At 33.1% G+C, this 16,683-nt stretch overlaps 1 protein-coding gene across 1 annotated transcript in view; it reads right to left on the bottom strand.

Moving 5' to 3' along the window:
* Positions 1–667: 667 nt before the first annotated feature.
* TBC1D23 (TBC1 domain family, member 23) overlaps positions 668–16,683 on the bottom strand; it is a 58,937-nt gene continuing 42,921 nt past the window's right edge. The window contains exons 11-17 of the mRNA XM_012652808.1: positions 14,813–14,867; positions 12,827–12,936; positions 9,553–9,692; positions 8,178–8,222; positions 4,720–4,808; positions 2,155–2,290; positions 668–866 (exon numbers count right to left, since the gene is read on the bottom strand). Of these exons, the coding sequence (XP_012508262.1) occupies positions 668–866; positions 2,155–2,290; positions 4,720–4,808; positions 8,178–8,222; positions 9,553–9,692; positions 12,827–12,936; positions 14,813–14,867 (774 nt within the window). The remainder of the gene's footprint in view (positions 867–2,154; positions 2,291–4,719; positions 4,809–8,177; positions 8,223–9,552; positions 9,693–12,826; positions 12,937–14,812; positions 14,868–16,683) is intronic.

Genomic DNA, 16,683 nt, shown 5'->3' with positions numbered 1-16,683 from the left:
CACCCTTGTAAATTAATAAGTGTAATACCAAATCTCAGGAGGAGAACAACTCAAACTCATGCAAGGTGGAATAAACCACAGATCAGGAAGGCAATATTTGGTTCTATCACAAAGTAGGTGTCAAGATCTGGGAAGTCATTCAACGCCTTGGGCTTCATATTTTTATCTATAAAGATGGTTTAGTATCAACGTTAATATGGTCTGTAGCCGTGTCAGTCTGTGAACTGAACTGTTACTGAACTACTATGAGAGAAAAAGGACTTTGTACCAGATTATAAATTAACAACATCATTCAGCACACTGCTTAGTTCACTGGTGGTTTGTTGAAAAAAGAATTTTTTGATGAAGGAAAATAAATGCATTGACTTACATTCTGAGACAAGTTTTTTATTTCACTGCAAACCAGTATTTAGTGCAGCACTGGTGTACATTATTCTTAAAGACCCTTGGGTCAGAAAGTTTATGAAATTAGCTTGTCACTTAACTGAAATCACATACTAATGGCTAAATCACATATGACCAAGGACTGGGGAGAAAAACATAACAAAGAATACTAACAAAAGTGGCTCCACTATCTTATTCCACCATCCACTCCCCAAAATAGAGAAACAAACTGTGCTTAATAATGAACTACAGTAATTGAGATAATACCATCCTAAGAAAAATCTTACCTTTCAATTGCCAAGATTTCTATTCCTGCAGCACTGCTATTTCCATACTTGAAGGTAATTAGTTCAGGATGTTTTTTTTTGGATGTAATTTTAACTACAGAATTTAGTGCTTGTCGAGACTGTATGTAAGCCAATCCTTTCCGTGAAAGAATCTCCCTTAAACAGTACATATGTGTTGCAGTAACCAACAGATGACTTGAAAGAAAAAGAGCATTAAAAGAAAAAAATAATTTTAAATATTATGTAATTCCAAATAGGTGCTGCTTCAATAACCCCAATTATTAAAAAAGTTCAACTGTAAATGAAATTACTTTTGAATTTAAAAACATAAACAGGATAATCTATAAGTAAGCTATGTAACAGAAGTTTCTGATTTTCCTTTAATTGTATGCAAAATTAATGTTTTATTAACTGAAACTATTTAAGAGAAAAGGCATATAGTATTTTATAATAAAAATTCAACATAGAAATCATTAAATATTATATTTTTATCGAAATGGAATATACTACTTTTCAGACTTTTAACAGTATTATGTATATTCATAAATTATTCTCATTCAATATACCATAGCCTATATTTAATATCAAAGATCGCTAGGCAATAGTTGGGCTTCCCTACAATGTTTATAATATTCTGCAATTGGATCCTTAAGGCAAAATGAGCACAGAATTAACATCCCCTTTTGTATCTCAGCTCACTTTAGTCATAGTATTCTTACTTTGTTTAATGTATAGTACGACAGTAAGACAAATATCAGACAAGTCCAGAAGGTGGAACATTCTACAGGACAATCGGCCTAGACTCAAACTTTGATTCATTCATCATGAAGAGAAAAAAGGAAGCAAGGGGGAGGAGGAGAGTACGGTTGTACACTGGGTGAGACTAAAGAGATATAACAGACAAATGCAATGTGTGAACCATGACTAGATCCTGGATCAGGAAGCAAAAAACAGATTTATCCAAGATACTTTGGGGACACTGAAAATTTTGAGTGGGGTCTACACGTTGAATGTTAATGTTTTAAATGTTTAATGTTAATGTTTTAAATTTTTTTAGGTGGGGTAATGGCATTGGAGTTATGTATGAGAATGCTCATACACTTGGGAGATTTATGCTGACGCATTTAGGGGTGAAGTGTCACATCTATAAGCTTTTGAATGGTTTCATGAAGGGAAGTGTATGTAGACGTGTGTGTATGTATATCTATACATACGCAGATGGGGTAGTATAAAAAATTGTTAACAACTGGTGAATCTAGGAGAAGATCATAAGGGTGTTCAATGTACTATTTCTTTAACATCTTTAAAGTTTTTCAGAATAAAAATTACATAAGAAATATTTAAAAAATCAAAACATAAGTCAACAGAGGGAAATTTTATCTTATTGTACTTGGGTAAATAAAAGTTCTTCTGCAGTTCAGTTTAATATCATTAACTTCCCCAAATTCAATTTTATTTCTAAAGAAGACATTTTTAAAAGTACCTAGGAAACATGTGTCCACTCTCTTTCACTTCTTTACAAGGAAAATGATGTTTGACGTCTGGCTTGTTTATCCAAGTCTGAATGTTTACAACCTCTTTTCTATCATCATCTGACATTGAAGAACTGTCAATTTCATCTATAAAAAATTTAAAGTGTTAAATGTGGATACTACTAACTTTTAAAACAATGCATTTCTTAACAGCCTAAAAAATTACAGTAGTATTTTGAAATCTATAAAGAATTTAAGTGTTAAATGTGGTTGTTACTTTTTAAAATGGTGTATTTCTTAAGAGCCTAAAAAATTTGTCAGCAGTATTTTGAACATATGGATTGAAAAAAACATTCTAATCCTGCCACTCTATTTCCTTATGCCACTGATACTAATACAGGAATATTATTATGAAAAATCACTTTATGTGGTAAGAAAGTCAGGTGAAAATATGAAGAATACACTTTTATAGATTAAACTATTTGGGAAATTTCAACTCTTTTGATACAGATAACATAACCATGATCTGCCTAGTCTGTAAAGAGATGGCTGAATTATCCAGTAATAAGCACCTATCTTGAGAGTAAAGTTGGTAGAGTTCTTTTTATCTCACTGGTTTCTGATTTTAAGGAAAATAATAAAGTCAGTCCTGGAATAAATAAAAATCTAGTTTTTTTAAATAAGATAAAAATAAAATATTTTAGTTATTTTGTTTTTCTAATTTAAGAAAGGGGAATTATAGTCTCTAGGGTTAATAATTATAAATGTTCTTCCCTTTGTTTCTAAATAAATACTTCAAAATATAAAGAGACATAATTAAAAAGGAAACCCCACGTATCTACATTCCAGTTTAAATAAATGTGAAGCCCTGGCTGGGTGCGGTGGCTCATGCCTGGAATCCTAGCACTCTGGGAGGCCCAGGCGGGAGGGGATCTCTTGACTGAGTTCGAGACCAACCTGAGCAAGGGTTGAGACCCCATCTCCACAAAAAAAAAGGAAAAAACTAGCAGGGCATGGTGGCACATGCCTGTAATCTCAGCTACTCGGGAGGCTGAGGCAGGAGAATCACTTGAGCCTAGGAGTTTGAAGTTGCTGTGAGCTATGCTGATGCCACTGCACTCTAGCCAGGGCAACAGAGTAAAACTCTGTCTAAAGAGAAAAAAAAAAAGTGAAGCCCTCATGTATCTCTCCCTATTCATATTCCCCCCCTTTCCCACCAAGAACTACTGACTATTTGAATTCGGTGTTATCAGTTCCATACATGTCTTTAACCTTACACAAATATTCCTAAATAATATACAGAAGTGTTTTGCAGTTTAAACAAAATGTATATAAAAAATAGACTACTCAATGGCATTCTTCGGCAACTGCTACCCTACTCCCAACATTGTGAAATTTATGCATGTTGGTACACATAGTTCAGTTTTCTCATTTTCATTATGGTCTGATTTCTCATAGTGTAAATATATGGGTGTGTTTATGATAAATGGAAATATACAATTTATTCATCCATTCACTTCTCTTCTTTGTTAATGAAAGGAGCTGAGATACTCAGGGAGGTAGACTGATAGATAACAGAGGGGGAAAAAAAGAAGAAAAAGAAACAATTAGAAATAGCACATTTATCTTAAGCAAGTTTTCTGGAATATGATTTTATAATATCTATTAAAATGTCAAATATGATTCCCTATAATCTAGCAAAATTACTGCTAAGAATTTACCCTCTAGATATACTTTCAAAAGCTAATCTAGGCATATGTATAAAAATATCCATTGCCATTTGAAACAGAAAAAAACTGGAAAACCACCAGTATCAACTGGAAAAAGACTGGTTAAATAAATTATGGTATGTTTACATGATAGCAAGAGAATGAGGAAGTATATGGGCTGAAATGGGAAATATGCAACATGTATTACTAACTGGAAAAAACAAGGTGAGATTTAGGAGTCTTTTTTTCTTATTCTGTACATTTATATATATATTTAAAACTCAATACACATATTAACCAATATTAATTACGACTGCTTAATTAGGATAATCTGGGCAGTAGGATTATAAACCAAAGACTAAATTATTTTTAAAACATAAAGACAACCAAACAGAAGATAACAAATTTCCCTGACTCAATATCCCCATCTTGTGGCCCTTTAGGATATTGCCTCGTTTCAAAAGGCTCTCTTCAGATGTCTCAATTTTGGAACTCTCTGAACTTTATTGCCACGACTCTCAGTCTCTTAAGTGGGTGGGTGATTAAAGGGAATTAAATCCAGTTTCATGGATTTAAATACTATTTCTACACTGATAGCCCCAAATCCTCATCAGCTTAGACCTCTCTCCTCAGCTGAAGATTCCTATCATCAATTGCCTACTCAACATTTCTGCTTGGATTTCTAATAGGCACAATTTAAGATATCTAAAACCTAATTCTTAATAGAAAGCCCCAGATTCTCCAATTCTCTCTACAGAATCTCTCTTTCCTCTTTTTAAAGTAGTTATTTTCCTAGTCACAGATGACCTCTATAAATCACTCCTAGTGACTGAGCAAAGCAGTGTGTAGATAAGTGTACTACTACACCTGTGTCGTATTCTTCTTCATCCCCAATGCTGAAAACAGGCTTTACACCACGGTAAGGCTTGCCCACTCTGTCACTGCTGCTCACATGCCTAAATTCAAAGAATTTCAGGGGGAAATTATCACTTAATATGTTATTCAAAGATTTTTACCAAGCAACATTTAAATATTCAAACAAAATGGAAATGTTTTTTACCTCTCCCCCAACGTAATCATAGTTTTAACAGCTAATTTAAGGAAATTGAAATAAAATAAAGAAATGCAGTGGCATCATCATAGCTCACTGTAACCTCAAACTCCTGGGCTCAAGCGATCCTCCTAAGTAGCTAGGATAACAGGTGCATGCCACCATGCCTGGCTAATTTTTGTAATTTTTTGTAGAGATGGGGTCTCACTATGTTGCTCAGGACTCTAGCGATCCTCCCACCTCAGCCTGCCAAAGTGCTAGAATTACCGGTGTGAGCAACCACACCCAGCCTACTTTTGTTTTAATTGAAACTAAGATTCTACTTCTGTTGCATAAAAATGAATCTTTCTTTTTCAAAAGGCAGATCATAGGGCCAGGCGCCCTATTACTCACACCTGTACTCCAAGGGAGGAAGACTGTTTGAGGCCAGGAGTTCCAGACCAGCCTGAGCAAGAGCGAGACCCCATCTCTACAAAAAATACAAAAATTAGGCAGGTGTTGTGATGCGCGCCTGTAGTACCAACTCCTCAGGAGGCTGAGGCAGGAGGATCACTTGAGCCCAGGAGTTTGAGGTTGCAGTGAGCTATGATGACGCCACTGCACTCTAGCCCACATGACAGACAGAGACCCTGTCTCAAAAAAAACAAAAAAACAAGAAAGGGAAAAGAGGCAGAACATAAACAACATGTAAATTCAACATGATTAGTACTATTGGAAGTGCTTCCTCTCTCTTTTTAATATAAAAATTAATACCTGAGTACTTTCCAGGTAACCCCAAATAAACTAAGAGGCAAAATTAAGATATCTCAACAAAATACTACATGTTTCTGGGGGGAAAAGCATTGTTTTCTTTGTAGGATAAGGTTCATTTAAAATTATTTACTACAAAGGAAGATTCTACCAGTTTTTGTGGGCATGTGTTATATGAAGACATGCAGAATCTTCTATTTTGAAGAGATATTCCAATGTGGAAAAAAAGAATCAAGTTACATGTCTTAGTTTTAGAATTCAATTTTCCCAGAACATAGAGATCAAATCTATATTTTAAATAATTTTTAATATATGTCATCAATAAAAATCTCACTATAGCCTAATTTTGTTGAAATAGGCTTAAATCTTTTTTTTTTTTAGGTGTAATTTTTTTTTTCTTTTATTTCAGCATATTATGGGGGTACAGATGTTTAGGTTACGTATGTTGCCCTTGGTCCCCCCCCCCAAGTCCGAGTTTCAAATATGTCCATCTTTCCAGTGGTGCGCATTGCACTCCTTGTATATACAAATACCCATCCCTTCCTCCCTCCTCCCCCCTCCCCCTCCCCCCTGCATAAGAAACGACAGTGATCTAGGCTTAAATCTTTTACTTCTTGCAAAACAACATTCCTCAATAAAAACTAATGAGAGATTATAACAGATACTCCTTGGAAATTACAAGCTAAGTCAATCAATACACAGCTTAAAGTTGATTAAATTAAAACTCACAAAATCGTTTGATTTTATATTAGAACATCTAATGTACAATATCAAACTACACTCATCAGAGAGAGATAAAAATGAAAGAAATAATTCAAACATCTTTGAAACTCAGACTGAGCTTCTTATACAGTAAGGCAAAGACAAAGGTAATAGCTTTATTTAAAAATGCTTTAGTGACATCTAGATTATAAAATTTTATGAGATTAAATTATAGGTTCTTTCCTGATATTAAAGCATAATTGAACTGCTATAACACAGAAAATAAAAAATATAACATTTATAGCAAATGCTTGAACCAGAAAGCAAGTATGAGTAAAGAAACAATCCTAAAAACAAATTATTCGTTACTGACCTAGATCTATAATACAATACAAAGTTTTTATGAACATGAATGCAAAAGATTACTTGAGATAGTTCTTGAAACACTAGTTAAAAATTAATGAAATTCAATAGCTGGACTATTTTTAAAGAATAGTATATCTATACTTTTTTGCCAAAGTAACATCAACAAAATAGTTTGACCAGGTTTTAACTTGATTTTCTGAGCTCAGAAAAGAACCCAATTCATTCTAACTTTGTCAAAATAAATATATCTGCCAGTGGACCAGAGAAGATAAGTTAAAAAATAAAATTAAAACTTTGAGAGAAAACTTGGGAGTTAAATAAAATTAGACTAATTCAATGGTCCAATAAGAGGAAAAAATAGATGATTGACAAATAGATTATAATTTTCAAAAAAGCAATTTCCTTTAAAATAGTTTTAGGTAAAATTATAATAGAAGGCCTGTAATTGGTATTGTGTAGGAGTAAGTCATGATGAATAAAAACTTATCAGGTAAGTTATTAGAAAGTAAACTATTATTTTAAAAAATGCTACTTCTAGTCACTGACAAAATTAAATGGCCTGAGAAAAAGTCAACTCCATTATTCCAAAGCTTAACTTACATTCAAAATATGACTAGTATTTCTTTCTCAATGTTCACAGGTATTGCTATAATTGATATTCTAAACTGCAGAAAATTTCTGTGAGAATAAAAATGGCAAAGCCATTTTGAATTACATTAGTAAAGTTTTTTTTGTTCAATCCTAATTGAAGATCCTAGATTTTTTAAACCTTAAACTTAAGGAATCTTTATGTCTTTTACTGACAAGCACTTCATCTTATTTGGGGTGGAGAAGTGATGGGTTATACATTAAAATATCCACCACAACCTTTTTTCATGGAAAACTGAAAGTAAAACCCTAGAAATGTTTTTTGGGAACAGATTTATATATGTTAACTTGCCAACCTAAATATATATATCTTATTAAGAAAATCTAAAAATCTAAAATTATATAATATACATGAATTAACATAAATTTTGTACTATGAACTATGCCTATTTTTAGGTGCTGTAATTTTTCTCTACTGGTGGGCAGGAGATAGAACCAAATGATCTCCAAAGCCAATACCCTGCCAACTCTTGACTACATACACACTTTGTTTCATCTTTCCCTGTATCAGAAAATAAAACCTTCAGGTTTTATCAACTTCTTAGGTTTGAATGAACTTGATTTTCATCTGAGGAATGAGAGATATAAAGAAGCATGCAAAGAAAAAAAATTAAAATGATCAAGCAAAAAAATCAAAAAGAATCTATCAATCAACATGATACACTCCTAAAAGCAGAATGAGAAAAGTTTAGCATCTGAAACAGCTGGATGAAATTTTAGCCAAGACAGCAGGAGATGCATGAGGCATGCTAAAGGAAAGGAAAAGGATGGTTCAATAAAGCTGCTCTATTCATTGGCTTTGGCTTACCGCTCTGTACATGATCTGTCTGGCCAAGGAAGATTGAAAGACATTCTATAGCAAATCAAGGCAGAGGACAGAACAAAATGATTATAAAAAATGCAATGGCTTTAAAACAAAAGTATAGTACAGTATAATCAGTTTTTCTAACTCAGAGTAGTGTGCATTATCAAGAAAATGTTTCAATCATCCCAAGTACAAAGAAAAATGAAGAAAAGCCAGTTTCAAGGGATACTTCAACAAAGACAACAGTCTTTTTGTCTTACAGTTATCTCCAGTCCATTTGAAAATAAATGCATTTTAAAATAAAATTTTAAATGTTCATGCTATAAAATGTAGCAATAATAGTTCTCCAATTCAGAAGCGCTAACTAAAAGTAAACAGGTTAGCTTTTGAGAGCAGATACTACTTTACTGAGCAAACAAATCTTTCAGGCTTAATAAAACTCCTTAATAATTATCCGTTGACCATTTTAGATAAGGTACAATTTTTTGGATTAAATTGAAAATAACCTATTATCTTTGCTGTTTACTAAATGAGAAAAATGTACATTTGTATGCATATGTACTACACTTCATAAAGGAACAAACAAGAAATTCCTGACATTCAGTTCTTAAAGTCAAATATTTCAACTTTCCCAGGAGACTGCAAGTAAATGAAATCAAATACTGTAACACATTTCCAAGATAAGGCTTGCTTAGAAACAAATTCTGTGTTGAAAGTATAAGGCTAGTGTTGAACTCCAAGAACAAAAAAGATTAAGACTAATAACATGGGAAAAAACATATTATACATTCACAGATACAAGAAACAATATAACAGACATTCTTAAACTTGCTTATCAATTGTTAGCCATGTCCCTCATTTGTAATTCACAGAAAAATGGAGTTTTGTAAACAATATTCTGTAAACAAAATTCTATGAAGATCTGAACTCTTAAGCTTGAGAAAGTGGGTTTCTACTATAGTATGACCAAATTTTCTAGGTTTTAAATTCCTGAAGCAGAGGAAAAAGTTCCTGTTATCAGATCACTGAATTTAGTAGATGATTCTCCATTCATTTGATATTTGGGAAGCAGTTACTATATGAAACATAATACATACAGAGACACAAATATTTTTTAATGAATGGCATGAAGGGGCAGATTCATTATTTGCATCTTATTCAGAGCAGTGGGAGAGGAGAGGAAACTGTATAGCCAAATTTTATAGCAATAAAGTACATCCCTACAGTTATAATAAAAACTATGGAATCATCTAATAGAAAATATACTTTATGATCCTTTTCTGGAACACATTCAACTGAACTAACATTAACTTAATGTAAGACATGTTTCTTTAGTTTTAATTATTCATCATAAACTCACACTGTATAAATAACTCACCGGTCCACAGGAGTTGATGTATTCTCAATAAAACTGATAACTTTTTCCCTGACATTAACAGATTTTGTCTTCAAAGCCACAGTCATTTTATTTACTAGCGATTTCATTCCTCTATCATTTGAGCCATTAGAAGATTCACCCTGAAAAAAACAGAATATATTACTAACTGCTCTCCAAATGATTAGCAAACATACTACTGCTAAAGATTATCTATGTGTTATGAACTGAATTGTACCCACACCAAATTCATATGTTGAAGTCCTAACTCCCAATACACCTCAGAATGTGACTGTATCTGGAGACAGGGCCTTTAAAGAGGTAATTAAGGTTAACTGAGGTCATATGAGTGGCTCCTAATCCAATCTGACTGACATTCTTATAAGAGGGAGACACATGGGCATACGAAGACAGAGAAAAAACCATGCAAGGAAAGAGGGATTGGGGGAAACAAGGCCATCTGCAAGTCAAGGACAGGCCTAAGGATAAACCAAACCTGTCAGCACCTTGTTCTTGGACTTTCAGCCTCCAGAACAGTAAGAAAATAAATTTGTGTTATTTAAGCCACCCAGTCTGTGGTATTTTGTTATAGCAGCCCTAACAAACTAATTCATTATGTGAAACCATCTTAAGAATAGAGGTAGAAATAAAAAATTAGGATATATTTGCACATATGTTTGTGGAGTCTAAAATTACCTTCTTTATTCAATAAGAAATAGTCCAAGCTATTGACCTTTTTTTTTTTTTTGAGACAGAGTCTCACTGTGTTGCCCGGGCTAGAGTGCCGTGGCGTCATCCTAGCTCACAGCAACCTCAAACTCCTGGGCTCAAGCGATCCTCCTGCCTCAGCCTCCCGAGTAGCTGGGACTACAGGCATGCGCCACCATGCCCAGCTAATTTTTTCTATATATTTTTAGTTGTCCAATTAATTTCTTTCTAATTTTAGTAGAGACAGGGTCTCGCTCTTGCTCAGGCTGGTTTCGAACTCCTGAGCTCAAACAATCCACCCGCCTCGGCCTCCCAGAGAGCTAGGATTACAGGCGTGAGCCACCGCACCCGGCCTATTGACCTTTCTTATATCAGACTAGTCTACAAAAATAAGCAAAGGTATTATCAAACTACCATTCATGTAGCTAAATTTTTAAACATTTATTCCTTGTAAATTTTTGCTTTTTAAACCTTCCCACTTAGGTTTTTAATTTCTGAAGAAGAGTTATCCTGATGTACCTAATATAATAAATAAATGCGAATATAACTCTGAAATTGTTTCATGGGACTACTCACATATACCCTCTTGGAGGGCAATTTGGTGGTAAGTGTCAAACATTTCATAGTGATCCTGTTTTTTGCCCATTAATTCCCCTTCAGAATTTATGGGAAGGAAACAATCAGAAAGTACCCAGAGATTTAGGTATTATTCAATGGAAAATTATACAATCATTAAAAAAAACATACTTTAAAAAAATAATTTTAAAACACTAGAAAATGCTCATATGTTCAGTGAAATAGAAAATAAAACTATGTATACTATGATCACTACTTTTAAAATAAAATACTTAGAAAAATGCTTTAAAAAAGATTTGATGGAAATATTCAAAATATAAATGGTGATTATCTCTGGTAGAGTTACAGATGATTTTGTTTTCTTTATACTTTTCTTATTTACATATGCGGCTACAATGAACATCTGTTACTTTTATTTTTAGAAGAAATATGTCATTAACAACACAAAAACCTATGTTTCTATATCCATATCTAAATTCAAAAACAAATTAAACTGTGGAAATTCTCTGATACTTTTGAACATCTTTAAGATAGTTTCTACCATAGCCTCAATCAGTGTTTTTGAAATCTGAAGATAAAAGCTTCCATAGAAAAACTAACCAATGCTGTGGATGGGAATAAAAATCAGAATTATATTTTGGGAGGGCCATTTGATAATAATGTAGAATTCTAAGGATTTTGATAAGTAATGTTTTGATCAAATTATTCCACTTCTAAAACTAAATAATCATGGATATGCAAATATATCACTATAAAAATTAATTGTAGTAGTGTTTATAATAGAAAAAACTGGAAACAATGTAAATATTCAACAATAGGGGACTAACTGAATAAATTATAATGTAATCATACAATAAAATACTAATTAAAATGAAAATAGCAAATGTTTACTAAATAAATGATGATTTCACACCAAGAGCTCTTAGATACCTAGAGTTCCAATTTAAAAAACAGTTCTCAGAGAAGCTTTATCTACTGATAATGTGACAATAACTTGGTTTGATTTGCATGGCTGAAGATAGACCTCAACTAATACATCTAGTGAATCACAATTTTGTAATAACTACTTATTAAATATTTGGTGACAGATACTACACTTTGCCCATTTAATCCTCAAGTTATCCTTATGAGGAAGGTTCTGTTATTAACATTTCTATTCCACAGGTGGAAAAACTACAGCTGAAAGATCTTGCTGGATATCATGAAAAAGGTAAACTGTAGAGATGAAACCTGAACCCAGGTACGTAAGACCCAGAAGCCCAAGATAGTAACCATGACTCTATACTGCAGTTTTCCTTCTATTTTTGTCTTAAATAATAATCGTTAGGTAGATGAGGCATTATGTGTTAAGAAAATGATATAATGACATCTAATTCAATGGACATAAAGTACTGAAAAAGCACAAAAGATTTATTACTCAAAGATTTCCAAAGTAGAACAGAAAAACAGATTTATCCACTATAGCAAAACCCTAAAAGTATTACAGATCTTGATAACTAAAAATCAAATATAATAGGATTGGCAATGGGTTTCTGTCTTCCTCTGCCTGGCCCATTCTCAAATGTGGACAGACCGAAGTCATAATCATGTAAGTTTGTGGTGGGGACAGGTATAGATATAGCATGTGCAGGAGATGACTATGAGCCCCAATATTCTCCTGGCCCAAACTAATAGGGAGATTCCTGGAATCAGCTTGCTTAACAGTCCCAGATAGTCACAGGACCCATTGATTTTTAAGCTGGAGCACAAAACTGTCACTAGGTGATACCAAACTACAGCTGGACTAGGAGAATTTGAATTCAGCAATTGACCTTCAAAAACTCCCATCTAGTTTAGCTGTGCAGGCTGGATCCATCACTTAGTTAACCTCACAAGGACTCCTCATTGTATGTATTTGAAGTATTTTGACTCCATTTCTGTTATGGTAGGCGTTTAGTAGTTAATCATCTTTCCTGGGAATTTATCCAGGGACATAATCTACACATACACTTACATCAACAGAAGAAATGATACTGCTCCTTGAGCCTGAGGTACTAGCGATCCAATGGCCATATCCATTTTCTGGGCCATCCACGTTAATGTCAGCCAGGTGCTGCTGCAGTGCTTAAGATAAACAAGAAAATTAAAACAGAATCTGAAATAGCAACCTCCTCTAGAAAGATTCATTACCAGAGAAGTAAAATAAACACATCATAGCTGAGAAAAAAGGATCCAAGGACACAATCACAATCCTGTAAAGGAGCAAAGGACTCCAAGCTACAGCAACCTTCCTCTTCTCCTTCCTTCTAAAGCCCTCTATACACCAATAACTTTTCTTAACTGACTCTAAGAGTGATGATAACTGTGTAGGCTTTATGTTTTCCCCTTAGGAAGGTAATATTTCAAGTATTAACGGATAATCTCTGCAACATTTTTATGACATAAAGGATTAACAGAAAATCTATGGTGGCTTTTGTTACAGCATAAAGAGAAATCAATCAATCTTTCCCATAATAAAGAACCACTCTTAGGCATTAACAGTTATGGAACAAAAGGTTATTCTTGGTAAAAGAAATAATTCGTGGATTTAAAAAAGTTGCTAAAATCTAGACTTACTGGATAAGATTGCTTTTCAGACACCTTTGAGAATTACAAGCTTAATAGCCAAGTTTTGTATCATGTTATCAGGATTCCTAACAAATAACACTCGGCCTAGGGCCAATATGTGTTTAACATTATTTATTAAAATAATCTCTTTTGTAATCACTCTGAGTATGACCCTCAAAGGTAGTTAGTTATCAGGCCATGATATATCTATACAGGAGATAATCATAATCCATGCTAATATTAACATAGACCAAGAGGAAATAGATCCTAATTCTGCAAAAATTCTAAGTTATAGCATAAGAAAACTATATGAGCTCAGAATTTACTCCCATGACTAAAACCTAAGATTCTTTACCTTCAACATATATTGATTTGATTTTCAGAGCTCCAGTTGTGCAATCAGTTAGCACAAGGTATTTATACACTGATTTGATTTTGTCATTACTTTTTCTAGCATTTACAGTTGAGTATTTTTATAACTCTTTTTTAATCTTATTCCACTGATCTAATACTTCATAAATATTCAAATACTTGCCTGTAAAGATCTTACCAATTATTTTACTATCCTAAATTATCAGAAAATTAATCTGCAGATTTGAAAACATCAGTTTATTTAGGTTATTCCATTCAGACAATATTTTTTTAACAGCTAATACTTTCTAGTTCAAAAACAAAATGATGGCCAGGCGTGGTGGCTCACGCCTGTAATCCTAGCACTCTGCGAGGCAGATGCAGGTGGATCGCTCAAGGTCAGGAGTTCGAGACCAGCCTGAGCAAGAGCGAGACCCCATCTCTACTAAAAAACAGAAAGAAATGATCTGAACAACTAAAAAAAAAATACATAGAAAAAAAAAATTAGCCGGGCATGGTGGTGCATGCCTGTAGTCCCAGCTACTCGGGAGGCTGAGGCAGAAGGATTGCTTGAGCCCAGGAGTTTGAGGTTGCTGTGAGCTAGGATGACGCCACGGCACTTACTCTAGCCCAGGCAACAAAGCGAGATTCTGTCTCAAAAAAAAAAAAAAAAAAAAACCAAAATGATAACAAAACACCCAAATAGTATGAAGTGTATACTATAAAAAGTATTCCTCCAAATCTTGCTTCCCAGTCCCATATTCTAATCCTTCTCTGCATACAGGCAAATAATACAGGCACTTTTTAATGCATCTTTACAGAAATACTTTTTGGAAACACGATCTTATTAAACATATCTATTTCAGTAGTCTTACATTAAATTTTCACTCATTTCAATTGGCTATTATGTTTGTTTGCTACTTATATGTCCTCCTGGACTTGCTTTTTCTAAAAATATTGAATGACTAAAGAGAATCTACTCATTAATTTGGTCACTCCAAATCAGAAAAACTAGAGGCAAAGAAATTAATTAAAACCTTACCCATAAATCCTCCACTGGCAATGCTCACATATTCTTTGTTTTTCTGTAATGGAAAATAAAATTTAAATTATTCCAAAAATGCAATTTAAATAAAACTTCTGATGGCTCTAAAACATTGACAAATACAATGTATGGTTATATATTAAATTCCTGGACTTCCTTTTTTCCTTGACGTTTTGGACTTTGGCACTTTACCTTATGTACTGTAAGGTCTAGTCTAGTGCTTGGGTAGGAAGAAGGAGACAACTTCGTGGTTGTTAACAAGACTGTGATTTTACTTGTATTATAGTCCCAGTGATGTGATAGTCAAACCAAAATAAGTTAAATGGTATTTTAGTATATAATCAGAATGGTTTTTAAAAGCTTTCAAAATATTTTGTGTCCTTTATAAAACAGTAAAGGAAATATTATAGCGAATTATAAAGAATACATAACAGAATGTTACCGTTTTGCAAACTACTAAAAATATAATGGATCTTTAAGTAATATAAACAACAAAAAAAAGAGAGACATCTGGACAGTATTTGTCACCTGACAGAAGCACACACTGTCTCCCCAGGACCCTCTGTCCCACAAAAAGGCAATCCAATCGTGTCTTTAGATTAATTACCTGCTTACAGGAAATACCAGGGACAGAACCTGACAAATGACACCGTGTGAATGTAATCAGCAAGATCCAGTATGTGAGAAACTCTTTAAGACAAATTAACTCGGTTTTTTCTAACAAATATATGCAAGGAAAAAAATTAGAAAAAGGAACCTAAAAGAGAGACTTAAAAGACATCAGCTAAATGTAATGTCTGGTTTCAGATATTAGGAAACTCAAGGAAACTTGAACATTTGTTTTTTTATAATAAAGTATGATGATAATGTAGTTATGTCTTCATAAAGAGTTTATAGTGTTGAATTCTCCCTGTTTTTCAATTTCTTTGAAATTTTACATAATAAAACTTGGCAAAAAATTTCTAAAACCACATCAAGAACTTGAATAATAAAAAAGTTCACAACATTCTAAACTCTTGCTATATGACAGCTCTCACAGTATACAGTTTATATTAAAGCATCTTTAGAATAGGCTAGGTAAATTTGTGAGTAAAATAAGTTTGGATTCCTATTTTTGTTATTCTGTATAAGTTTCTAAACTCTTTCCTTTAATAAGGTTTAAAATTATCTTACAATTTTTCCTCTTCCAAATACTTTGTTCCTTCTCTGATTTTGCCTTCCAAAGATTTTGTCTTGAGCCTAATCTTCTCAAATCAGATTCCCATTAAAATATAAGATGAATAGAAACGAATACAAATTGAGTGGCTTGTGTAATACGATGCCTACTGTCTTCCTGATTCCATAGTTCAGGATCAAAGGACTTTAATGTATAAAGTACCAAAGAATCCCTAATAAACAACTATTTTTTATAAAGAAAGCCATCACTGAGTGAGGTTTTGAAAGAAAGCAGAGGGACAGGTTTCAAAAAACCACTAATACAAGTTAGATGTGCTGAAGACAACATTCAAACACAAAAAAGAAAGCAAGCTAAGGGTAAGAAATAAATATGCATGTATATTTATTCAATTTCAAAATGAAGATATTATAATGAATTATATAGCTACAATTTAATATAAAAAGTACCAAGGCATGAACAGGCAAAAAGATCAATGCAACAACATAGATCCTGATGTATAGAAGAATTCGGTATATTAAAAAGGTGGTATTTCAAATTGGTAGCAACTGGTTAGGAAACTGGAAATTTTTTTTTTATTCCTAACTCATTTCTTACACAAAAATAAATTCCAGATGGTTCAAGACTTAAACATAAAAAATAAACCTCATAAACATTTGAGCAAAATCTGGAGAAGATGACAATTTTTGGCAAG

Source organism: Propithecus coquereli, unplaced genomic scaffold, assembly GCF_000956105.1.
Source record: "Propithecus coquereli isolate 6110/MARCELLA unplaced genomic scaffold, Pcoq_1.0 Scaffold40, whole genome shotgun sequence".
Lineage (NCBI taxonomy): Eukaryota > Metazoa > Chordata > Mammalia > Primates > Indriidae > Propithecus > Propithecus coquereli.
This window is presented reverse-complemented; position numbering and strand designations above follow the sequence as displayed.